Raw genomic sequence first — 25,189 nt, forward strand, 5'->3', positions numbered from 1 at the left:
CCCCTTTTTCATCTGCTGGCCTTTAGCTTTTTCCTTTGTGCCTTGAGCAATGGGTTTCTGATCTCCCTCAAGAAAATCCAGTTTATCAGAGAAGCCTGTGAAAAAAAAAGAAGTGTTTTGATCAGCATTATCACATATTAAAAAGGAAAAATAAAATCGCAAAATAAGGTTGCTGCATATTAAATTTTATTTGAATAGGTTCCCTATACCATTCCCACATCTTATAGGCTCACTAGATCCAAAAGATAATGCATCTGAATTGACTCTAAGTTATCCCTGTTCACTATACCCTTAGGAGTCAAAGATACTGACCTTTCTGATACTTTTTAATGGCGTCCATCATATGTGCTTTCTCCCGCTGCCTCTTCTGAAGAACCTCTGTTTGTACCTTGGGTTTGGACACAGGACAATTACATGTACTTTAAACCACTGATCCAAGTATCTACATTGTTTCAGTAACGATACTGCGATTAATACCACTGCCAACTAACATTTATTATGTACCAAAAACTCTTTAAGTATTCCAAGTATACTCTTCATAACTACCTCACATTGGAACCAGTGAAAGCTGTCTTTAGTCAGTCCTTAAAAGTTGCTTTGTTTTGGCAAAATTGTGTCACTGGATATGGAAAACTGTTAATGCATCTTCCTTCAATCTTGATGCCATGTTTTTGTTCCTACTGCACACTTTCTGTTCATTTTATGGTGCTGGGTTACAACTTTCTAGCATACCTCTTATAATTTTAAGCCATGCATTATTTTTATTGTTCAAATACATAACTGAGATCAAAGGAAAAAAGAAAATCCACACCTGGCTTTTTGCACAGAAGAGAGCTACTTTTTTTTCAAAACATAGCAGATATCAATGAAATGACATGTGTTGAAAAACCCAAAAATGTTCACAAATGTTTGTCAAATGTTAGAATCCATATTGATTTTGCTTATATGCATTTCTACTCACAAACCTAACTAATCCCTAACACCCTCTTTCTGAGATGGTGCACACAATAAAAAAGGAAAACCACCAAAGTTTGAGAGTACTCCTGGTTGGTGGTGGTGGTATATGCTGTCATGTCACCTGCAACTCATAACAACCCTATGTACAACACCTCTGAACGCTGCTCTATCCTGAGCCAACCTTATTGTTTCTGACACACCTGCCCCCACCATCCTAGTCACTGAGTCAACACATGTCATGAGGGTCTTCCTCTTTCGTGCTATCCCCCCCACACTCCCAAGTATAATGTCGCTCTCCAAGGACTTGTCCCTCCTTGCAACATGCCCAAAGTATGTCAGTGCTTCAGAATCCTTGCCTCCAAGGAGCAGCCTCGTTTTACCCTCTCCAGGAGGAACCTGTTTGTTCTCCTAGCAATTCATGGTATATTCAATATTCTCCAGCACCACAGCTAAAAGGCATCAATGCTCCTTCTATCATCCTTAGTCATCATACAGTTATCTGATACATAGCACATAAGTGCGAAGACCATGGCCTGGATCAGGCGCACCTTAAGTCTCCAGACTGACATTGTTGTTCTTCAGAACTCAGGTGAGGTCTGTGGCAGCCAACCCTCTCAAAGCAATTTGTCTTGTGATTTCCTGGCAGCTGCTACCAAGAGTGTTGATTGTGGAGGCACGCAAACTGAAGCTGTTAACAATCTCAATCTCTTCCCTGTCTATCATGATGCTGCCAAGTGGCCCAGTGGTGGGCCAACTGAGAATCTTTATTTTTTTGATTCCTGGTAGGATTTACGTTAAATTCGAGCATTCATAGTTCACATACAGGTGCCACAAGTTTCTCTCAGATTGGATGAAAAATCAAATAGTAAGATTCCTTAGATGGGCTTGACAATCGATGGTACATAACAACAACAAAAAGTGTATTAAACTAAAGCTTCTATGAGGAGTTAGCGTACTACTCATAGTGTCCAACTAAGATTGAACATTTAGATGTTAGCATAGACACTCCACTGTGAGGCAAAACATACAAGACGTAAACATACACAGGACATGAAACCAAATGAGACCAAGGTGTTTCAACCTGACCTCCCTCCCCCCTCCCGTTTCTACATTATTTCCTTCTCACCTTCTTTCCATATTTCCTAAGTGCTCGTAGTTGTTTAGCTTTTTCAGACTTTTCCATAGCGGCCTGTTTAGCCTGCAGCTTCTGTCGAATCTAAAATTTAAAACAAGGTCAGTTTATCTTGTTTGAATATAAAATGCCTGTACCTTAGGGGAACCAAAGCTAGGACGAGATATCCCAAGCTGTACAAACTGCAAAGCTCAAAGGAATCTTATAAAGCATTCATTCTAATTCTCATGTTTTACACATGAGACTAAGGGGCCCAAAAGGACAGTATTTCGTCCCAGGTATTAGAGTTGTCCATGATGGAGCCAGTGCTTCAAAGCACCTTTATATTCTCGTCTTATAGTTATTCCATCATAAAAAAAACTACTTCCTTGCATTCCAGGAAAGATTAACTTCTCTTGATCCCTACTGCCTACAGGTGGAAACTAAATCAGCATACAGTACACAGCACAGTCTCAGTCTGCAATATATCATGTACACAGTGAATGTTCAAACATATTAGGTACCTGGCTTCACACAAACACACATTTCAGTTTAACAATGAAAGTTGGTTGTTGTAAATATACAGAGATGTGTTTGGGTTTCTCTCCAGATTAGCTTCCCTGGTACCATTAAAATAAGAGCTCCCTAAAATGCAGCCTGAGACTCAAAGGAGCATATAAACTTATATGAGATCACACTAAAAACAAACAAAAACCCCTCTTTTTGAGGTCTCAAGATCAAGTCAATTGTAACTCACAGGAACCCTTCACTGGGTTTTCAAGGCTATACAAAGTTTTATGGGATGTGACTGTCTATCTTGCTCCTACAGAGCCCCTGACAGTTTTGAACCACTGGCTTTTTGTTTAGCAGTTCAACAAGCTCCTTAAGTTAAATAAAATATTAGTTCTGCTAACTCTAAATTATGTCAGAGATGTATAGACTCTCACAGATTAATCTTCAAATCATAGAAGAATTAACTGAGACCCACAGAGAAGTAATTGTCTATAAGTCATACTGCCTTTCACTGGCAATAACAAGCCAAAAACTGTTATTCTTTCCACACATCATGCTGAATAGGAAAGTAAAAAGGCCATTTTTACCTCTGGAAACACATTTCTTACAGCACTATCCACTTTAATGGCTTAATTCGGGGGGAGGGAGGGAGAGAATAGGCAATCCTACATTTATCTAATTGGTGGTGATGACATTTGTATAAAATTAATAATTTCTGGATTGTAATTTGCTATTATTGGGATATCATCTTTAATTATTATTTTAAAATGACTCATTGCCAGCAAGTAAGAGCCAACTCATAGCTGACCTTTCATTAGGACTCTGAAGCTGTAAATACAGAGGAGGAGATTATTAATCTTTCTCCCTCAGAGCCACTAGTGGATTCAAATTGCCTGAGAAGCGCAAGAACAGAAAACTGGCTAAATACACTAAGTACAAAGCCCCTGGCTTTCCAGAGAAAATATCTTCTCTTTCTTACCTTCTGCATTTGCTGGTCAGACTTAGCCATCTCTGCAAAATAATCAGTAGGTCGCTTTGTAGGGACTTTGAGCTGATGGAGGCGAGGTAACACTGCAAGTACTGCAGCCTGGGCCTGACGGTAGCTGAAATGTAAGGCAAAGTGTGACAAACCTGAGGAAGAAGTTTTCATTTCATCTCACCAGGATGCACACAAGATCAAAGAACTCTCAACATTTGACTTCCATCAACAAAGAAAACAAAAACTCTAAACAACCTCAAGAACTTGGAATCTGAGGAAAAAAGTTAGCTGTACGTCCTTTTTTTTTTTTTAAAGGGAATGTTACTAAAACCCATAAAATTGGCCACTTAAGAGAATGACTATTCAAAACTAAGTCAGTTACAAATTTTTACACAATCACTAACATTTCTATAAAAACCCCTTTGTAAGTATATTTTTGCTATAAAAGCTGAATACACAATGAAACGTTAGCTCATTATCATTCCCTTATTCTCTTGCAAAAGAATTCCCAACTTCTCCCACGCTGGACAAAAAAGCATACAAGTTCATCTCTCGTTGGAAGTCATCTTCTGGGTTAATAGCTTTCTGATCCTGGTTCTGAGGTGTTGGTTGAGTTCCATTGATTTCTGGCACCGGACCCAGGGTCACATCAAGCCTCTCAACCCATTCCAGATCGCGCTTGAATTCTGCCAAGCACTGCTTCAGGCCAGTCTAGAAAATACAGACAAAGGGTACCCTGAGTTCATCTCTCACAAGCTCAAGCCCACTGGGTGGAGAGAAGGACAAAATGCTAAACTTTCACTAACTAGCACGTAATTTACATTCGTAGAAACGTGCAGGACATGGTCTTTTCGTGGGGAAAGACCTGTGTCCCAACTACAGTGGTGCTCGTCTCGTCTCAGGCGTAACCCTCGACCCAGAGTCCCTCCTCACCACGTCGTTAGTTGCCTTCTTCGGCCCCTCTAGCACGACATTGAGGCCTGGCTTGAGAAGCCCTCGCGAAAACGCATCCTGAAGCTGTGGAGAAACAACAAGCTGTCAGAACTACGACAAGTAAGACGCTCTCCAGTGCCCCGCGAGCTTGTCTGACACCCACCTCTCTGTCTGTGACAAAAGAATCTTCAGACTCAGAATCCGAACCGGAAACCGGTGGAGTGTCCATCTCGTTGCACGCAGGTACGCCCAAATTCCTACTGGAAGCAGAGGTAGCCCGTTCGGTAGAGAAAGAATGCCTCTTGCCCCAGCTGTCAGCTTTCAGCAGCCACACTCACTCCACAAAGCCACGTGGAACGCACCCACTCCGCCGCCAGCTACTCACTACCCAAGCCGCTCACGGCCCCAGCCGAACCTTTTAACCGAAACTTCCGCTTCCGGTTTGTAGCCCACACTTCCGGTTTGTCGTTGCTATAGGAACCGCTCAGGCGTGTGGCAGTGTCTGGGGTGTTTGGGATCCGTAGAGGTAGTATCCTGAATATACGTGTGGTGTAGTGGCGCAGAGGTTAGAAGAGAAAGGTGAGAAAGGATACTTTGAGGGCCATCCGGTGGAAGCCGCGAAGGAGCAAAGGGGAGAAGAAGGCGTCACGCGGTGGGCGAGAGGGAGCTGGGGGCTGAGGCTCCCAGGGAGGGGGCGGAGGATCCCAGGGAAGGGGCGGGCCCGGGGGCGTGTCCGGGGCGGGGGCCGGAGCGGGAAGTCGTCTGCTGATGTCACCTGCTCTTGGTCTTTGGCAGCTTGGCCAGACTATGTCCACTGTGGTAGCTCAGTTGCAGCATGTGTTTGGTCTTCGAGCCTATGTGGCCAACAGTATCCTCTTCTTTGATGAACAGACAATTATATTTCCTTCAGGAAATCACTGTGTGAAATACAACGTGGATCAGAAATGGCAAAAGTTCATTTCAGGTAAACTCTCTTATCATGACACATAAATTAACTGTATATGCTAACTGTAACCCTATAGTCAGTCACACTGCAGAGATTGAAAAGGAAGAGTTTTTTTGGCCAGTTTTGAGTTTTTTCCCAGAAATACAGATTAAATAAATTTCTTATATAAGTTAAGAACATGGAACCCATTTCCATCTTTACCAATTATCAAATCTTTCTCCTGTGGAGAAGCTGGTGGATTCAAACCATGTGCCTTTGAGATTATAGCATGCAGCTTCTTATCACATTCTAGCTCTACCTATATCTCCACTAATCAGTCACCTTTGATCATCTCGCAGGCCTAGGTCAAGGGCTGGAGAAAGATCAAAGGAAAAAGTGGATGCAGGTCTTATTTACAAACTCAGGACTATTTGAGCAGAGAATTTTAGAATCCCATATACCTAAAGTTGTGCTGCCCACCCCAAAACAGGCAGTTGGAATCCACTAGCTGCTCCATGGGAGAAAAAGTAATAATATCCTCCTGTGCAATTTACTGCCTCCTAAAACCCACTGGAGGGTCAGCTGTGAATTGCTTCTTACCTTACAGTACTTAACATCAGCACAGATATCTACAGCATGATCTAGAAGACCCACTGCCATTGAGTCAATTCTGACTCATAGAGCCCTCCATCTCATTTCCAAGACACTAAATCTATGGGAGGAGACTACCTATTTTTCCTGTGGAATATCTGGTAGATTCAAACCACTGACATTTTGGTTAGTAGCTTAACACATACTTATCATGCCACCAGAACTCCTTAATGATCTAGAAGAAATAACGCAAACTCTGAGTCACCTGGGGATGCCCATCTCATGGAAAGTTCAGAACCAGAAGAGGACTATAGGGGAGTACTCTAAAATGTGGAGACCAGGGAAGATACCCTGCTGGCCAAGTCTAAAGGCATTTCTGTTACATAGAAACCTGTAAAAGTCATAAAAAGCAGATCTGGGTATGACTATGGTTCTCAGTTAAGGAGACTCCATTTCCTAATTTGTAAAACAGAGATAATATGAGGCTTACTTACAGTCATGAGAATCAAGCATTTATTCACTCAACAAAAGATTTGAAGCATCTATTGCAGATGGTGCAGACAGTTGATGTTATCTGCTGATAATTAAAAGACAGAATGTTCAAATAACCATGGAGGTACCTCAGAAGAAAACTTTAATCATCTCCCTCTGAAAATCAGCCATTGAAAACTCTGTGAAACACAGTTCTACTCTGACACACACACAAGGTCGCCGTAAGTGAGAGGCAACTACAGCAGCTACTTTTGGTGTTTCAAGCACATAATAGATTCACACACAAAGCTCTGCTTTCATAGTGATTCTATCTAGCAGGAGAAACAATAAACTAGATAAAACAAGGGCAATATATAATGTCTTATAAAATGACAAATGTTAATGAGCAAAAATAAAACATGGAAGAGGGACTGTTGGGGAAATGTTGGGAGTTTTAGATAAGGTAGATGGGAAGAGCTTGATATTTTTGTTATTGTTGTTATGTGCCATCTAGTTGCCTGTGACCCTATGCACAACAGCTCTGAAGCCTGCCCTGTCCTGAGCCAGTCTCACTGACTCCAACACACCTACCCCCATTGCCCTAGTTAATGAATCAGTCCATCCCATCTGGGGTCTTCCTCTCCTGCGCTGTCCCTCCACATCCTTCTGAGCATGATGTCCTTCACCAAGAATCAGTCCCTCCTGCTACATGCCCAAAGGATGTGAGACAGAGCTTCAAAATCCTAGCCTCCAAGGAGAAACTTGGTTTCACCCTCTCCAAGACAGTCCTGTTTGTGTTATTGGCAGTCCATGATATGTTCAGGACCACAACTCAAATCACCACAACTCAAAGCCATCGATTCTTCCATCATCCTTAGTCATTGTCCAGCTCTCTGATTCATATCATGTAATTATAAAGACCATGGACTGTATCAGGCACACCTTAGTCTCTAGACTGACATTTGTTGCTTCTCAGTACTCTGGAAAGGTCCCTGACAGCATCTTGACTGCTGGTGCCAAGACAGATTGTGAAACTGAGCAAGCTATAACTGTTAACAACCTCAATCTTCTCCATCCATCATGGTGCTGCCAGTTGGTCCATTGGTAAAAATCTTTGTCTTCTTGATGTTGAGTTTGACTCCATATTGAAGACTACAGTCCTTAAGCTTCTGCAGGGAGCGCTTCAGGTCTTCGTTAGTTTCAGCAAGCAAGGTTATGTCATCTGCATAATGTAGGTTGTTGATGAGTCTTTCTCTAATCCTGATGCCACATTCCTCCTGATAGAATCCATCTTGTCTCAGCATACATATTGAATAAGTATGTAGAAAGGACACTGACCTGATCCACACCTTTCCTGTTTTTAAACCATGCAGTGTCCTCTTGGTCTCTTCAGACAACAGCTTTTTTATCTAGGTTTAGGTTTCATGTGAGTTGTTAAATAATTTCCACATTCTTTTAGACCACCTATTTTTTGATTGAGAACAAATATGGATTGCTCCCAGTCAATTGGCCATGCAGCTGTCCTTCAAATTTTCTGGCATTGACTGGTGAGCATGTCCAGGACTGCATCTGTTAGTTGAAGCATGTCTCTTGGAATCTTATCAATTTATGGGATCTTTATATCAGTGCCTTCAGTGCAGTTCAAACTTTTTACCTTCATTAGTATTGTTTCTTAGGCAGTTCTGGTGGCCTACTGGCAAGAAGCTGCACTACAATCCTGCAGGTGTGCAGTTTAAATCCACCAGATACTCCATGGGAGAAGGATGGCAATCTCCTCTTGTGTGATTAACTGCTTCTTAAAAACTGCTGGGAGTGGGGGAGGGTGTGGGCAGGGAAAAAAGTGCAACATTGAATGAATGGAAACCCTGTCTCTCTCTAAACTTTCATTAAAATTAATAATAATTTAAAACAAAACCTGCCAGAAGGTCAGCTATGTCAGATCCGACTGCACAGTGTACAATAACAACATCAGCTGTTGGTTCTTGTTCATATGGTACTTGAAATTTTTTTGTTGTAAACCAGTTCTTTTTGGTACAATGATTCCATGTATTCCTTTCATCGTCTTTTGATCCTTCCTGGATTTTTCAAGATTTTGCCAATAGCATCTCTCAGTATTGCATACTGAGGCTTCAATTTTTAGTTTGAAATGTTTAGCTTTTTAGTTCTTTTAGCCTTAAAATGCTAAGAAACTTCCTTTTTTATTCTCCAACTCCAGGTCTTTGCACATTCTGTTATAGTACTTTGTCTTCTCGAGCTGCTCTTTGAAATCATCTGTTCATTTATTTTGCTTTGGTATCCCCCCCCACTTTGTTTTGACATATCAACACTCTAGTGTACTAATCTTCAGTGTCTCTTCAGATAGCCATTTTGGTCTGTTCTTCCTCATTTGTCTTTGTAATGACCCTTTGCTCTCTTCATGGATGATATCTTTGATGTCATCTCATAACTCAATCAGGTCTTCAATTGCTAATTCTCAATGCCTCAAATCTATTCTGGAGCTGATTTTTATATTCAGATGTGATAGACTTAAGGTCTTATATTTTGGTTCTTGAAGACTTGTAATTAATCTTATGTCTGCTAACTCCTGTTCCTCCTTTGTGTTTCCATATTTGAGGTCTCAGCCTCACTTGCCATATCTGCTAGTCTAAGTCTGCTCTATTTTATGTAAGGTTTTTAAAGACCTGTTATTTCGAAGGTGGATGGCCAATCTTCTTCGTAGTCTGTCTTAATTTGAATGCTCATACTTAGAACAGTATCTGACAGACAAACATTTTACAGAAAGGAACAGATAAAAGACATTTCCCCAATTATAGAAGTAACTATGTTGCTACCTGCCCTTGGTACATGTATCTTGACCCACCCTTTTCCCTGCTCCACCATCCTCCCCTTTCACTCCCGCCTGCACCACTCAACACTGTGGCTAACTCTGAGAAGAATGGGAATCCCAGAACATTTGATTGTGCTTATGTGAAACCTATACTTGTACCAGGAGGCAGTTGTCAGAACAGAACAAGGAAACACTGTATGGTTCAAAATCAGGATGTGTGTATGCCAAGGATGTGTCCTATCTCCATACCTTTCCAATCCATATGCAAAACAGATCATTTGGTAGACTGGGATCTATGAGAAGGAATGTGACATCAGGATTGGAGGAAGACTCATCAACAACCTGTGTTAGGCAGATGACACAACCCTACTTGCTGAAACTGAGGAGGACCTGAAATGCTTGCTGCAGGTCAAGGACTGCAGCCTTCAATATGGATTGAAGCTCAGCATCAAGAAAAAGATTCTCATCACCTGGGACAATAGGTAACATTATGATAGACATTGAAGAGATTTTGAGATTGTTAACAGTTTTTGTTTGCTTGGCTCTACAATCAACACTCTTGGTACCAGCAGCCAGGAAACCAGAAGATGAATTGCATTGGTAAAGTCTGCTGTCAGGGACCTCTCTAGAGTACTGAGGAGCAATGATGTCAGTCTGGAAACTAAGGTGCTCCTGATCCAGGCCATGGTCTTCACAATTATTTGCTATATGTTAGGAAGCTGGACTATTACTAGTGATGATAGAAGGAGAATTGATGTCTTTGAGTTGTGATGCTGGAGAAGAGTATTAAGTATACCATGGACTTCCATGAGAACAAACAGGAGAGAGTGAAAACAGGTTGTTCCTTGGAGTCAAGGATTCTGAGGCTTTGTCTGACAGACTTCGGGCATGTTGCAGGAGGGACCAGCCCTTGGAGAGGGACATCATTCTTGGAAGGGTGGATGGATGGAGAAAGAGAGGAAGACCATTGATGAGATAGGTTGATTCAGTGACTAGGATAATGGGGGTAGGTGTGTTAAAGATAGTAAAGTTGGCACAGTATAGAACAGGGTTTAGGGCTGATGTACATAGGGTAGCTATAAGTCACAGGCCACTTGAGGGCACATAACAACAACAACAAATGGTAAGGGACCTCTTATGGCCTAGTAGGTAAGGAATTGCATTGCCAACCCAAAGGTAAGTTGTTTGAATTCACCAGTTGCTCAGCTAGGAAAAGTAATGTCTTCCTGGGTGATTTACTGCCTCTGAAAACCCACTGAAGGGTCAGCTATGAGTTGCTTCTGACTGTAGCACATAACAACAACAATATCCTCTTCCATGAATTATTCTCTCAGTACTCTTCCCACTTGGCCTCCTTGTGCTTGTTATAATAATATATTTATGTCCTGACTTTTTGAATATTTGTATGCCCTTCTCTACTACTATGCTAGGTTTGGTTTATTGGAAACATAGCCTTCCTCATCATTCCTTTTCTCTTCTGTTTGCAGGCTCAGAAAAGAGTCAGGGCATGTTGGCTTTAGCCATCAGTCCCAATCGGCGATATCTTGCTGTCTCCGAGACTGTGCAAGAAAAACCTGTCATCACCATTTATGAACTGTCAGCCATACCTTGCCGGAAGCGCAAAATCCTTAATAATTTTGACTTTCCAGTTCAGAAATTTATTAGCATGGCTTTTTCTCCAGACTCCAAATATCTATTGGCTCAGACATCAACTCCCGAGTCAAACCTTGTCTATTGGCTGTGGGAAAAACAGAAAGTAATGGCCATTGTTAGAACTGACACTCAGAACAATGCTGTCTACCAGGTATCTTCTATCATTAACAAGTATTGTGCAAATTGTAAAGAATAATAAGTGCTGGCTTTTCTTGAAAGTTTTCAATGTGTCAAGAAGTGTGCTAATTCTCTATATGTATCTTTAAATACAGTCTCACAATACCATATAAGGTAAGTATTACTGTTATCACGCCCACCTTATGGATGAAGAAACTGAGGCTCTGAGAGGCTAACTCATCTGAGACCACAGAGATACTGAGTAGCACAGGCACTTCTGGAACTGGATTTCCCTGAATTCAGTTCTTGCCTTCTGTACCAAGACCCAGAGGTCACAGACCTATAGAACCCTCTTTCTCAACCTGGCCCTGGCCTATTCCAAACAACTTTGTTGGGAGGTGGGAAGATATCAAAGATATATTTTTATGTTTTTAGAAAGCTATCAAGAGGAAACATACCTTTCTATTGTAGCTTACAGATAAAATGAAATTTGTTATTAAGAAGCTCTCTGACAACTTAGAGAGTTTTACAATATTATGCTAATTGTCTAGGATCTAACACTGAGTTTTATAAGTTCAAGAATTCAGTCCTGTTCCTTTTCAGAGATTCTGGTTAATCTGTGTCCCAAGCTTAGAGTCAGCTGTTCAGCATACATCAGGCTAATAATGTATTAACCAGAATCACTTGGTCATGATCAGAACACTCATTTATCCAGTGTATTCCCTTCCTACAACAGAGTACTGGTGAGGTAACATTAGTAATGAGAGTAATGAGAAGATTGCTTAGTGATCACAAAATCATACAAAATGCAAGTAGATTCAGGTTATTTCTGGTGAGGTCGGATGCAGTTATTTATTCAGAGTAGAGGACATTCATAAACAGTTATTGGGTGTTCACTAGGAGCACAGTATCGGTATTACAGAAATGGAAAACATCACAGCCCCATCAGCATGTTGCTACTCATCTAGTGAAGGCAGCAGAGAAATGGTCAGTTGCTGCACTTTGGAGCAAGTGCTATGATAAGAGGAGGCTGAGTTGGTAGGACACACCACATAGCCTCTCTCTGAAGTGTTTCCTTTCTCCCTGGACTGAGTGGCATAAGCCTGACAGCCTCACTTTCCTGTTGGTGCAACTGAGCCTTTTTTACTTTTTTGTTGTTGCCTTCATTTTATATATTAAAAAATAGATTTTTAAAAATTGTGGTACATACAGAAGTAACAAAACTGCCATTCCAACACTCTTCACACGTACAGTTCAGGGATATTAAATGTATTCAACATGTCTGTCTTCATTATCTAGTGCTGAAATAACAAAAATACTACAAGTTGGTGTCTTTTAAAAATACAGATTTATTCTCTCACAGTATAGGAAGTTAGAAGTAAAAGTTGAGGGGTCTGACTTTGAAGGGAAGGTATTTTCCATGTGTCAGTTCTAGAGTGATGCCTCTTGTCTCAGCATCTTTGTGCCTGGCATTCCATGGAATTTTCCATATGTTTGGTATCAATCTTTCTGGATCTAGGAGGCTTACCAACAGGGACTCTGGGTCCAGAAGACATACTCCATTCCCAGCTCTTCTTTCTTGGAGATTTTGAGATCCCCCTTCCTGTCTCTATGCTCTTGTTTAATCTCTTTTCTACCTCAGTATAGAGTGACTGAGGAATAACCTAATCCTATAGCTTTCATCTTGCCTCATGAACATGTTGTTTGGTGCCATCTAATTCACTGTAACTCACAGCAACCCTATGCACAACAGGTGGGAACCTTGCCCTAACCTGCACCATCCTTATAATCTCTGATAGGCTCGAGACCATTGTTATAGTTGTTGTGTCAATCTCTCTTGCTGGGAATCTTCCTTTCTTCCTCTGACCCTCCACCTTTCCCAGCATAGTGTCCTTTTCCAAGGATTTGCCACTCTTGACAACATGCCCCAAAATATACGAGACAAAGTTTCACCATGCTTGCCTCCACATATCACTCTGCTTGCACTTCCAAGACAAACTTGTTTGTTCTTTGACAGTCTATTTAATATTCATTACTCTTCTCCAACACCACAGGACAAAGCCATCAATAATTCTTCTGTCATCCTTATTCATTGTGCAACTTTCAGAAACAGGAAGAAATTGAAAAGAGCATGTCTTGGATTAGGAACACCTTAGTCGTCCCCCCCCACACTAGTTTATTTACAAAATTCAAATACAAATTTGAACAAATTCTTTACATTTTCCTCACCCTTTAGCCATCAAATTGTACAACCCATGATTAATCCCCCCTTCCCCCTGCACATCCACATCCCTCTGCTTCCAGCCTCTTCTACCCCTCCTGGATCCTTATACTCATTCTACAATAGCGGTTTTATACAATATTTATCCTTACGGGATTGAGTTCATTTACTCAGCATAATGCTTTCCAGTCCCTCCCAAGTTGGGTAATAATTTACAAAGATATTGCTCCTGCGTGCTGCATACTATTCCATTGTGTGAATGTACCATAATTTCTCAGTCCACACCTTAGTCTTTAAATGGATGTCTTTGCTCTTAACACTTTGAGAGGTCTTTTGCACCAGATTTTCCCAGTGCAATACATCTGTGGTTTCTTGACTGCTGGTCCCAGGGGTATTGATTGTGAACATAATTGTTACCAATCTTGCCTTACTAATTACATAGAAATTAGGATTGACAACATAAAGGAGAATTGTATCACAAAATACATAATTTCATAATCCTGCGACTCACAACCTAGACAAGTTGATATTAAATCCAGAACAATGTTGTTTAGCCATCACCACTAACTATTCCCTGATTTTCCCATCATCCTTAAAGCTCAGGGTCCTCTAGGTGTTTAATTTTCTGTTCTTCATTGCACTTCATTGGCATCTTGCAGTTTAGCTGTCAGTATTCGTTAATTCTGCTTTTTTGGCCTTTCTAAGACTTGTAGATATTTTAAGATCCTTGTGCCCCTAAAATCATAATGGATACATATGTGGGCCTTTATCAAATATGACATTTATATTATTTAGTAACATTTGAATGACTCTATGAGCTATCAAAAATAGTCAGCCAAATGTGAAATAATGTCAGAATTTGTTTTATGAATCTTTTTTCCTTTCTCTCACATTATACAGGTGAGTTTTAATCCCAAGGATAATACTCAGGTTTGTGTCACTGGAAATGGAATTTTTAAGATTCTCCGTTTTACTGAGGGAACCCTGAAGCAAACCAATTTTCAGAGGGGAGAATCTCAAAACTATTTGTCTCATGCATGGTTGTCTGATGACAAGATCATCATTGGCACAAATACAGGCAAGCTCTTCCTATTTGAATCTGGAGATCAACGCTGGGAAACAAGCATAATGATGAAGGAACAAAATTATGATGTAAAGAACGTCAATATGATCCAGGAATCAGAGAGGTAATGGGGGTACTCTGAGTTGGTTCTATTGTAAAAATATATTCATTATACTAATAGTACAGAAAATAACATTCCCTAAAAATCACTTATTAACACTCTCCCTTAAAAGTCAGCTATTTTTTTCTTCTTTAAAAAAATTTATTATTAATTTCAATGAAAATTTACAGAGACTTTGGATTTCCATTCATTCATTCATTTATTGTTGCACTTTTCTCCCCTCCAAATCTTCCCCTCTAGTACACTACCCTCTTGGAAAAGGAAGAAAAAAATTCTTTCATTGTTTTACAATCCCTCTCCCAAGGTCCACTCCACTAGACAGCCTTGGCTCTGGACTCCTGTCATGACAAAAATCCCTAATCATTTTCCCTCTTAAACAGTTTTCTCCTTCATCTGTTTCAATGCAGTATACATTATTGAACCCATCCTTCTCAGTCTCCTCACAACCTTGAGAGCAGTCCTGCTTTACAACAGGCACCATGCAGTATTTGTCCTTTTGTGACTGAGATACTTCACTCAGCATAATATCCTCCATTTTGAGTAATATTGCATGAGTTCCTTGTTTTTCAATGCAGTGTAGTATTCCATTGTGTGAATATACCACAGCTTCTCTATCCATTCGTTTGTTGATGGGCACTTAGGTTGTTTCCAACTCCCTGCTGTTGTGAACAAAGCTGCAGTAAACATGGGTGTGCATATATTTGCTTGGATGTCAGTGATGGTCTCTTTGGGGTATATTCCCAGTAGTGAAATTGCTGGGTCGAATGGTATCTCTATTTGCAACTTTTTGAGAAAGCGCCATACTGCCTTCCACAGTGATTGCACCATTTTACACTCCCACCAACAGTGAATAAGGGTTTCAGTCTCTCCACAACCTTGCCAGCATTTGTTGCTTGCTGTTCTGTTAAATTTTGCAATTCTGACTGGGCTGAGATGATATCTCGTTGTAAAAGTCAGCTATTTTTTACTTTCCCCATTTCCTTTCTAGTGTTTATCTGTGCTGTTAGTGTTGTTACATGCCGGTGAGTCAGCTACAACTCACAGTGACTCTTTGAACAATGACTCTGAACCTTGCCCTATTCTAAACCAGCAACACCATCACTGATACACCTGACCCGATTGCTACAGTCACTGTGTCAGTGCATCTCATCCATGGTCTTCCTCTCCTGCACTGACCCTTAAACCTTCCAAGCATGATGTCCTTTTCCAGGGATTGGCCCCTTCTGACAACATGCCCAAAGTATGTGAGATGGAGTTTCAAAGTCCTTACCTCCAAGGAGCAACCTGGTTTTATTCTCCAGAACAGACCTGTTTGTTCTCTTGGCAGTCTTGATATGTTCAATACTCTTCTCCAGCACTGCATCTCAAAGACATTAATTCTTCTTCTGTCATCCTTATTCATTGTCTAGCTCTCTGATTCATAGCAAGTGATTGTGAAGACCATGGCCTGAATCAGTTATACCCTAATCTCTAGACTGATATTGTTGCTCTTCAGTACTCTGGAGGGATCTCTGACAGCACATTTTCCCAATGCAACTATTTTTTTTTCTTTCCAGACTACTAGGGCCAAGGGTGGTATTTGTGGATCTGAGCAAGAAGAAATTGTTAACAACTTCAATCTTTTCTCCATCTATAATGGCGATGCCTATTGACCTGGTAGTGAGGATTTTTGTTTTCTTGATGTTATGATGCAGTCCATATTGAAGGCTGCAGACCTTGATTTTCTGCACCAAACCCTTCAAGTCCTCCTCAGTTTCAATAAGCAAAGTTGTGTCATCTGTATAACACAATTTGTTGATGAGTATTCTCTAATCCTGATGCCACATTCTTCTTCATAAAGTCCATCCCAAGTGATCTGTTCCATATGTATATTGAAAAGATATGGAGAAATGATACATACTTAACACACTTCTGTCTTGATTTTGAACTATATAGTGTTCCCTTGGTCTGTTAACACAATCGCTTGTGTCTGTGTCAGGTAATTCCTCTTGATCCAGTGATTCTGTATATTCCTTCCATCTTCTTTTGATGCTTCCTGGATCATTCAAGATTTTTCCTGTATCATCTTTAAGTATTGAAACTTGAAGCTTGAATTTGTTCTTCAGTTCCTTTGGCTTGAGAAATCCTGAGTGAATTTTTCCCTTTTGGTTTTGTGATCTCATCTCTTTGCACATTTTTGTTATAATACTTTATCTTCTTGAGCAGCTCTTTGAAATCTGCTCAGCTCTTTAGCTTTCTCATTTCTTCCCTTTGTTTTGGCTTTTTGGGGCACCTTAGATTTATCGATAGTATTTATCAGTAGGCAAGCACAAATTTTACAGCCATGATCACCACCTAGATATTATTATTTTCTTTTTACCTGACTTTATATCAATTATTTTCATGAAAACTGTCTTCAAAATTATAATTTTTAAAATATGTATTTTCTAGAGGCCTCCTGCTTTACCAAATCAATGAAATAAATGCCTATTGAGCCTCTGCAATGCACCTTGCTAGTGTGAGGGAAGCAGGTCCTCAAAGAACTTAAAAATTCAGTAGTAAGAACTGATAACTAAGAAAGTGCAAGAAAATGTTATAGGTAATTTTTATCAAAGCATAAAGAGTAAAGAGATTTAGGAAACGCCTTTTTTTTTTCAACTTCTACTGTTTCCAGAAATTCAAGCTAGATTCAGAAGAGGATGTAACATGAGGAATATCGTTGCTAAGATCAGATAGTTCTTGACTGAGAGAGAATACCAGGAAAATGTTATCTGTGTTTTATTGACTGTGCAAAGGCATTTGACTTTGTAGACCATAACAAACTCTAGATAACATTGAGAAGATTAAGAATCACAGAACACTTAAATGTGCTCATGCAAAACCAATACATAGACTGAGAAATAGGGGTCCAAACAGAACAAAGAAACCCTGCATTGTTTTAAATCAGGAAAGATGTATTTCAGGGTTATATCCTTGCTCCATACCTGTTCAATCTGTATCCTTAGCAAATAACTCAAGAAGCTGGACTATATGAAGAAGAGTGTGGCATTTGGATTGAAAGAGGTCTTACCAATAACTTGTTAGGCAGATGACACAACCTTGCTTGCTTGAAAGTGAAGAGGAAAGAAAAAAAAAAAAGAAAGTGAAGAGGACTTGAAGTACTTGGTAATGAAGCTCCAAAGCTGTAGCATTCAGCATGAATTACACCTCAACATAAAATAAAAATCCTCACAAGTAGACAAATAACAAATACTATGATAAATGGAGGAAAGACTAAAATTTCCAATGATTTTATTTTACTTGGATCCACAATCAACATCAGTGGAAAGAGCAGTAATGAAATTGGGCAGTCTGCTTCCAAAGAGTGTACAAAGTTGAAAGGATGTCACTTTAAAGACTAAGATATACCTAATCCAAATGATGATATTTTCAGTTGCTTTCTATGCATATGAAAATTGAACAATTAATAAGGAAAACAAAAAATTACTTGGTGCCTTTCAGTTGTCACAGTATTGGAAATATTGAGGATCCCATTGATTTTCAAAAGAATAAAACAGTCTGTTTGAAACAAGTGCAGTCAGTGTGCACTCTTTCCAAGCAAGGACGGTGAGAACTTGTCTCACATACTTTGGATGTGTTTTCAGGAGGGGCCAGTCCCTAGAAAAAGGATATCATGCTTGGAAAAGTAAAAAGTGAAAGAGAGGAAAACCGTCAGGTAAACTGACACCATGTCTGGAACAGTAAACATAGCAGAGATTGGGAGGATGGCATAGGATTGGCAGAGTTCTGATGTAAAAAAGTCTTTATAAGTCAGAGCAAACACAGTGACACCTTATAAACATACCTATAGTAATAAGATCTCTCACTTACTAGAACATACTATTCTGTGCACCACACATTCTCACTTAAGTCTTTCAGCAACATAATGCAATGTGCATTATTATCACATCCATTTTATAGACAAAGAAACTGAGGTTCAGCAAGGTAAAGTGACTTATTGGGGAAAATGGCATTGTTAAGTGACAAAGTCAAAATTTAGATTCTGCTATGTCTGACTACAGAGCTCAAAGCACTCAGGCACATTGGCATGCTACTCATTCACCTTCCTCAGTAACTTCCTGCTCTTTCCAGCTCCTTGCGACTAGCATCTCCTTCTTTGTCATATTTATGTAAGAGCTTCCTCACAAGTCCCTCCGAACCCTTGAGTCTAAGGCATCAAAATTAAAGGCAGAACTCCTTAACATGGCCCATATATTTCTGCTGCTTTACATCTCAAATACTCACTTTTGCCTCTATCCACTGCACTCTGTTTTGATTTCCTGTGCTCTCATTTGCTTCTGAGTTTAGTCACATACCATTCCTTCTGACCATCTTCTGTGTGTGCACATACCTGGCAAATTCCCATTGGTCCTCCTTGCTTCAGCTTCACGTCTCAGACTCACTCAATTCAGATAGCTCAACTTCCTCTGTAACTGTCCTCAGAAGATACTTGTCAACTGCAGAGTGGCTACTCCTGTGGTATTCAGCTGACCCTGAAGGTCCTTTTTACATTGTCCTTTTGTCATATTCTGAGGACAGAACTTATTTAAATCTTATTTATCAGTTTTCTGTAGAGTTGTTAACACAGTGTAATGCCAATATTTGCTCAATGAGTGAATGACTGGTTGAGAAATGGAACAATCTGGCTCCAACTCTCAGCTTTATAATTTGTTGGTTTTGTGACTTTGGGAATTCAACCCCTCTAAGCCACTTTTTTCTTAATTAAGTGGAAACAATAATAATAGTGAACACATGGGATTGTAAGATTATCAATCTTTTCTCTTTGAAATTTACATTGTATTACCAAGCCTCTAGTTTAGTGCTTTTAAAAAACATTTTTTGTATTAGTTTACATACAGAATTTGTATACATTGTGATTAATTCATATACATTGTGTTTCACACATTACTTCATTCACAGTATGTTTGATACATGATCATTGCCTTACATTATGCCTTATAAAATTAATCACCATTTATCTATGGCCACTAGTACCCCAGTCTTTTCACATCCCCAATGGATCTTTCCTAATTCCTTCACCTTCTCCCCCACCCACCAAACTCTGACCCAGTGATTTCTTCCCCTTTCCACCATCAGCCTCCTACCCCTTCTTTTCCTCTTTGGACCTTTATATACATTTTATTAATTATCACTCTATTTTTACAATAATACCTTTATGCAGTATTTGTCTTATGAGACTGAGTTCACTAAGCATAATGCTCTTTAGACTCTCCTGTGTTATATGATATTTTTCTAAATCATTGCTCCTGAGTGCTGTATAATACTTGATCATGTAAACATTACCACAATTCCTCAATCTGATCATTTGATGGACATTTGGGTTATTGCCTTTTTCTTGCTACTGTGAATAATGCTGCAGTGAACATCATTGTACTGTTCTCCATTTATGTCTCAGTTCTAATTTCCTTGGTATATCCCTAGCAGTAGAATAGCTGGTCATATGGAATTTTTAGGTTCAGCTTTTTGAAGAAACACCTAACCATCTGCCAGAGTGGCTAAGCAGTTTTACAATCCCACCAGCAGGGTATGAGAGTTCCAATCTATCCACAACTCTCTACTACATTTATTGCTTGCTGTCCTTTTACTGGGGTAAGATGCTATCTCATTGTGGTTTTGAGCATTCTTATTGCCAGTGATTTTGAGCATTTCTTCATGTGTCTGTTGGCCCATGGCTTTTGCCCATTTTGTAATTGATTTATCAGTCTTTTCCTTGTGGATGCCTTATAGTATTCTGTAAACTTTCATTATGAGACCCTTGTCTGAGATGTCATTGCCAAATGTTTTTCCCCCACTCAGTAGGTTTTCTTTTCACTCTGTTTGAAAAAGTTTTTAGGGGAGCTCTGGTGGCCTAATGGCAAGGAGCTGCAACTACAATCCCAGAGGCACACGGTTCAAATCCACCAGATGATCTGTCGGGAAAAGGATGGACAATCTCCTCCTGTACCAGTCAGATCTGATTTGACGGTACACTCACATAAAAAAATTTTTAAAAAAAAAAGAAAAAGTTTTTGATGCACACAGGGACTTAATCTTTAGAAGGTTCCATTCATTGATGTTATACTCTCCTGGCTGTGCAGTAGTATAATGCTTTGATGATAGTAAAGGGATTATGCCCCATGCATAGACTTTCTTTCTCATTCTCAGTAGAATTCATCTACTTGAGATTGTGTCTATAAAATTGATGTGCTGTTTTCCTTTTCAGCCTGATTGAATTTCCATCACCCAGTTCCCCAGTTCCTTCTATTGAGCAGGCTGCACCAGCTAGTAGCAACAGCGAGCTGAGCCTGCCCCAAGTGTTTGCCATCGCAGCCTATTCAAAGGGATTTGCGTGTTCTGCTGGGCAAGGAAGAGTTCTGCTGTTTGAGAAGATTGAAGATAAAGATTTTTACCGTGAGAGCAGGGAAATTCGGGTAAGAGGATGAAGAAGCAAAGCTGGGTTCCCTATTGCCATTTATTCTTCAGCCAAAGTGCTGTTATAGGTATGTGGTGGGGAACCAAGGGACTATAGCATGGAGTGCAGTGGTGGCTTGAGCTGTTTGTCCTTTTGGATGAGGTGGAAAGAATTGGGGTGTGGAAGTAGGAAGATTTGGATTTGGAAGACATGGGAGAGAAATTAAGCAAAATTTATTTTCTCTTTCAGCCTTAGTGTTCCTTTAAGTTCTATCTATATTTCTATCTGTATCTGGTATCAGAGAGATTTGGCCTTTGGGTTAGCAGTGCAACTATAGACCACAGCATCAGAGCTTACACACACACACACACACACACACACACACACACACACACACACAGAGTTACTGTAGATGTGTTCTTTCTTGGGCTCCGTGCCAAGGGCCAAGTATTTAGTGAGGAACCAAGCATAAGAGCCTGTCCTCCTGTACCTTAGCCCTCAGTTAGCAAGCAAACAAATATGATTGTCAGAGATAAATGTTGTTGTTATTGTGTACCATCAAGTCAGAACTGATTGATAGATGACCTTCTAGTGAGTTTTCAGAGACAGTAAATCCATGGGGGAGATTGCCCATCTTTGAAGGGAAGTTGTTGGATTCAAATTGCATTCTTCTGCATTGGCAGGACAACCTTATTCATTATCTCACCAGAGCTCCTGGTTGTATAAAATATATTTACATATAAAACACAAAAACTAAACCTACTACTGTTAAGTCAGTCTCAACTCATAGTGTAATAGGAGGATGGGCAACATGGAGAAGGCAGAGTCAACCTCTCCTAACTCTACGAGGGAGAACACGCCCCATCAACAACAGCCACAGTATAAAACTGATAGCAAGGTTAGACATGATCTCCCATGCTTCTGCACCCACTTTCACCAATTTCATCACCAATTTTACTAGTAACTGGGTCTGAGATTCATTACAGTGACCACACAGACTTCATAGAACCATACTCATGATTTTAAGGTTTGATTGTGGGGTTTATTAGGGAAGTCAGTAGGCCACAATTCAGGACAATAGCAAACAACAGACCACAATTAGTAACCATGTGGTCCATCAATTCAGAAAATGTTCACAGGCTATACAGGTTGATAACATATGCAAAAACCATATATTCTCTCAGTCTTTCAGAAATATTGGGCAAGGACATCTGGTTCTGGTTCTGTAGAACAGCAGTCCCAGGTTAGATACATCCAACTAAACTAGCATCAGTCCCAGAAACTACTTCTCCCAGAAAGCTTGAGCTAAGTCAGCCGATCATGCTTCTGCTCCAGTGTTCCTTTGCCTATCCTCTACTAAGACTGTGTTGTTGTTGTTGTTGTTGTTGTTGTTATCTAGCTCCTGATCTGGGGTTCATACAACTGTTAAGTATATAGGCAGATCATGTCAGGCAGAGGCAGCAGAATCAGGTTAACATGCTTGCAGACCAGACAGAGAGGAAGCAGTTAGCTAAACAGTAGTCTAGGAATACTATTTTAAGCAACAGAAAACTATATCAACAGATTTACTGCACTACACATAGTAACCCCATAGAACAGAGTAGAACTATCTCACAGGGTTTTCAAAGCTATAAATATTTACAAAGTAAAGTGTTACATCTTTCTCCCATAGAATGGCTAGTAAGTTCCAACCACCAGCCTTTTGAACTATTGTGCCACCAGAGCTACCTATTTACATAATGTTTTTAACCATGACTGATACATAACTGATGCTTTATTTTTAGTATTTTAAGTCTTTATCGTTCTACCTATTTTTAGTAGTAGTATGTTTTTAGGATGGCACATGATAAAGTTCAAATCTGTTGTTCATCAGGTTGTTATGAGTTATCGTTGGCTCAATGGTACCTAAGAACATGTTATTAAGGGCACAGGAGAAAGATGGCAGTCTCTTCCCATTGATATTTACAGCCACAAGACATTAAACTGCAGAAGAAAACATGAGGCTCTTTACTGAGAGTGAGCACTTTCCATTGTTTGTGGGGAGATGGGACAGAGGCGTCCTTGCCTCCGTGCCTGTGGGGCTGTTCCAGGGGCCAAACAGGACAAGAGACTTTATAGTACATAGAACTATAAGCAGAGGAAAGAATTTTCTTACCTCCCTGCAACAGAGGGCTGACTTGAGAGTCTGCATACAAGTTGCCTGAGCTGGCTGTCCTGATCTCCCACCACACCAAAGACAAAGGAGGACACTAAGCTGCATGAGAAAAGGCGAGAGGAGGTGAGGTTTTCTGCCTCAAGGGAAGACTTTCCATTGCTTGTGGGGAGATGGGGCTAAGGCATCCCTGGGGTTATATGTCCCTTCATCTGGGAGTCCTTGCCTCTGCAGCTGCAGGACCAGCCCTGGGGTCAAACACAACAAGAGACTTTAGTACACGGAACTTCAAGCAGAGGAAAGAATTTTTGTATCTCTCTGCAAGAGAGAGGGCAGACTTGAGACCCCTTGCACACAACCTGCTTGAGCTGGCAGCTGATATCTCTAAATTTTGTGCCACTCCAGAGACAAAGACATTAAGCTCCAGGAGAAAATGTGCATGAGGAACTACTTGAGTAGAGCACCTGGTCTCACACCACTCAGCCACTTCATACATGAAGGTAGCTTATAGAGTTGGTGTCAGGGGGCTACATCAAGGCCAGATTCCTACAGATTCCTACAGGGCTACAGTGCAGAACAGAGATAACCTTATGTACTTTAAGAAAGGCAAATTTTCCCAGAAAGGACTTCCAGTAGAGTGAGTAGCTCACTTCATAGACTGAACATTGTAACTTGGCAACTAATTAGTAACATTATAAAGGCAAGAACCCTCCAACAGATTTCACAGACACAATAAAAATGACCTAACACTCATCAAGAAAAATGTCACATAATGTCAAGAAAGCAGCAAGCAACTTCAAACACAGTTAAAAACAAATTAAGCCTTCTTCCCAAAAAAGCAGAGAATATTAAGACCTCATGAATACCCTATAGTCAAGAAGGCAGATGATACATGTTGATATAGGGACATTTGATAGCTATGATTGAAAGTACAAATGAAGAAGAAAAAAAGTACAAAGAATGGAAGAAACAGTCGAAGCCACAAATAAAAGGATTACCTTAGAGGTAGAGAACAGAAATAATTTATAGTAATGAAGAGTTATTTGTACAGCCACAGAAGAAGGTGCAAATAATGGAAGAAGCAATGGAAATCATTTAGAAAGCAAATACTCAAAAGACATGGAGCCAGATGAAATCCACTGATGAGGAAGAACTTGCACAAATATGGAAAAAAATGCAAAATATGGAAGAAAGATTTGAAACTATAGATAAAGAGGTTGTTGTTGTTATGTGCCATTGAGTCACCTGCGACTCATAGCAACCCTCTGTACAACAGCCCTATATACCCTGCTCTATCCTGTGCCAACCTCATTGTCTTTGACACAACTACCCCCATTACCCCAGTCACTGAATCAATCCATCTCATTGAGGGTCTTCCTCTCCTGCGCTGTCCCTCCACCCTCCCAAGCGTGATGTCACTCTCCAGGGAATGGTCCCTCCTTGCAACATGTCCAAAGTATGTCAGATGAAGATTCAGAATCCTTTCCTCCAAGGGGCAGCGTGGCTTCACCCTGTCCAGGACAAACCTGTTCATTCTCTTAGCAGTCCATTCAGTACTCTTCTCCAACACCACAGCTCAAAGGCCTCAATTCTCCTTCTACAAGAACTTAAAAAATCATCATGAGATAGGGTACTGCCAGCACAATACTAGAAATAACAGAAAGGCATAAAAATGCAATCCAGAATATTAAGACTAAAATGGCAGACATGTCCAACCCATTTGAAGGACAAAAAAGTAGAACAGAAGAGATGAAGCTGAGAGTCGGTGATTTGGAAGAACAAGAAAATCAAAAGAAAGATACTAAAAGAAAAATCAGAGATGAGACATGAAGAAAATGTTAGAATCATGTGGGATGACATAAAAAGGAATAACATATATATATGATTGGAATTCCAGAATATGAGAGGGATAGGGAAATCACTGAGAAAATTGTGGAAGAGGTACTAGAAGAAAACTTCCCAAGTTATTATGAAGAATGAGGAAATCCACATTCAGGAAGCTCTGTGAACACCAAATAGACTAGATCCAAAAAGGAAAACATCAAGACATATCATAGTCAAATTCTCCAAAATAAAAGATGAGGATAGGATCTTGAAAGCAACACAAGAAAAACAAAGAGTGACC

At 40.1% G+C, this 25,189-nt stretch overlaps 2 protein-coding genes across 2 annotated transcripts in view; one reads left to right on the forward strand and one right to left on the reverse strand.

Moving 5' to 3' along the window:
- EBNA1BP2 (EBNA1 binding protein 2) overlaps positions 1-4,728 on the reverse strand; it is a 21,498-nt gene extending 16,770 nt beyond the window's left edge. Inside the window, exons 1-7 of the mRNA XM_006886617.1 lie at positions 4,657-4,728; positions 4,494-4,577; positions 4,102-4,271; positions 3,561-3,684; positions 2,084-2,173; positions 313-388; positions 3-95 (exon numbers count right to left, since the gene is read on the reverse strand). Of these exons, the coding sequence (XP_006886679.1) occupies positions 3-95; positions 313-388; positions 2,084-2,173; positions 3,561-3,684; positions 4,102-4,271; positions 4,494-4,577; positions 4,657-4,722 (703 nt within the window). The 5' untranslated portion in view covers positions 4,723-4,728. The remainder of the gene's footprint in view (positions 1-2; positions 96-312; positions 389-2,083; positions 2,174-3,560; positions 3,685-4,101; positions 4,272-4,493; positions 4,578-4,656) is intronic.
- A 565-nt stretch (positions 4,729-5,293) lies between these two features.
- The window catches only part of WDR65 (WD repeat domain 65), a 126,331-nt gene continuing 106,435 nt past the window's right edge, over positions 5,294-25,189 (forward strand). Inside the window, exons 1-4 of the mRNA XM_006886618.1 lie at positions 5,294-5,457; positions 10,795-11,111; positions 14,199-14,485; positions 20,724-20,931. Of these exons, the coding sequence (XP_006886680.1) occupies positions 5,301-5,457; positions 10,795-11,111; positions 14,199-14,485; positions 20,724-20,931 (969 nt within the window). The 5' untranslated portion in view covers positions 5,294-5,300. The remainder of the gene's footprint in view (positions 5,458-10,794; positions 11,112-14,198; positions 14,486-20,723; positions 20,932-25,189) is intronic.

Source organism: Elephantulus edwardii, unplaced genomic scaffold (assembly GCF_000299155.1).
Source record: "Elephantulus edwardii isolate Elephantulus edwardi_28Jun2011 unplaced genomic scaffold, EleEdw1.0 scaffold00049, whole genome shotgun sequence".
Lineage (NCBI taxonomy): Eukaryota > Metazoa > Chordata > Mammalia > Macroscelidea > Macroscelididae > Elephantulus > Elephantulus edwardii.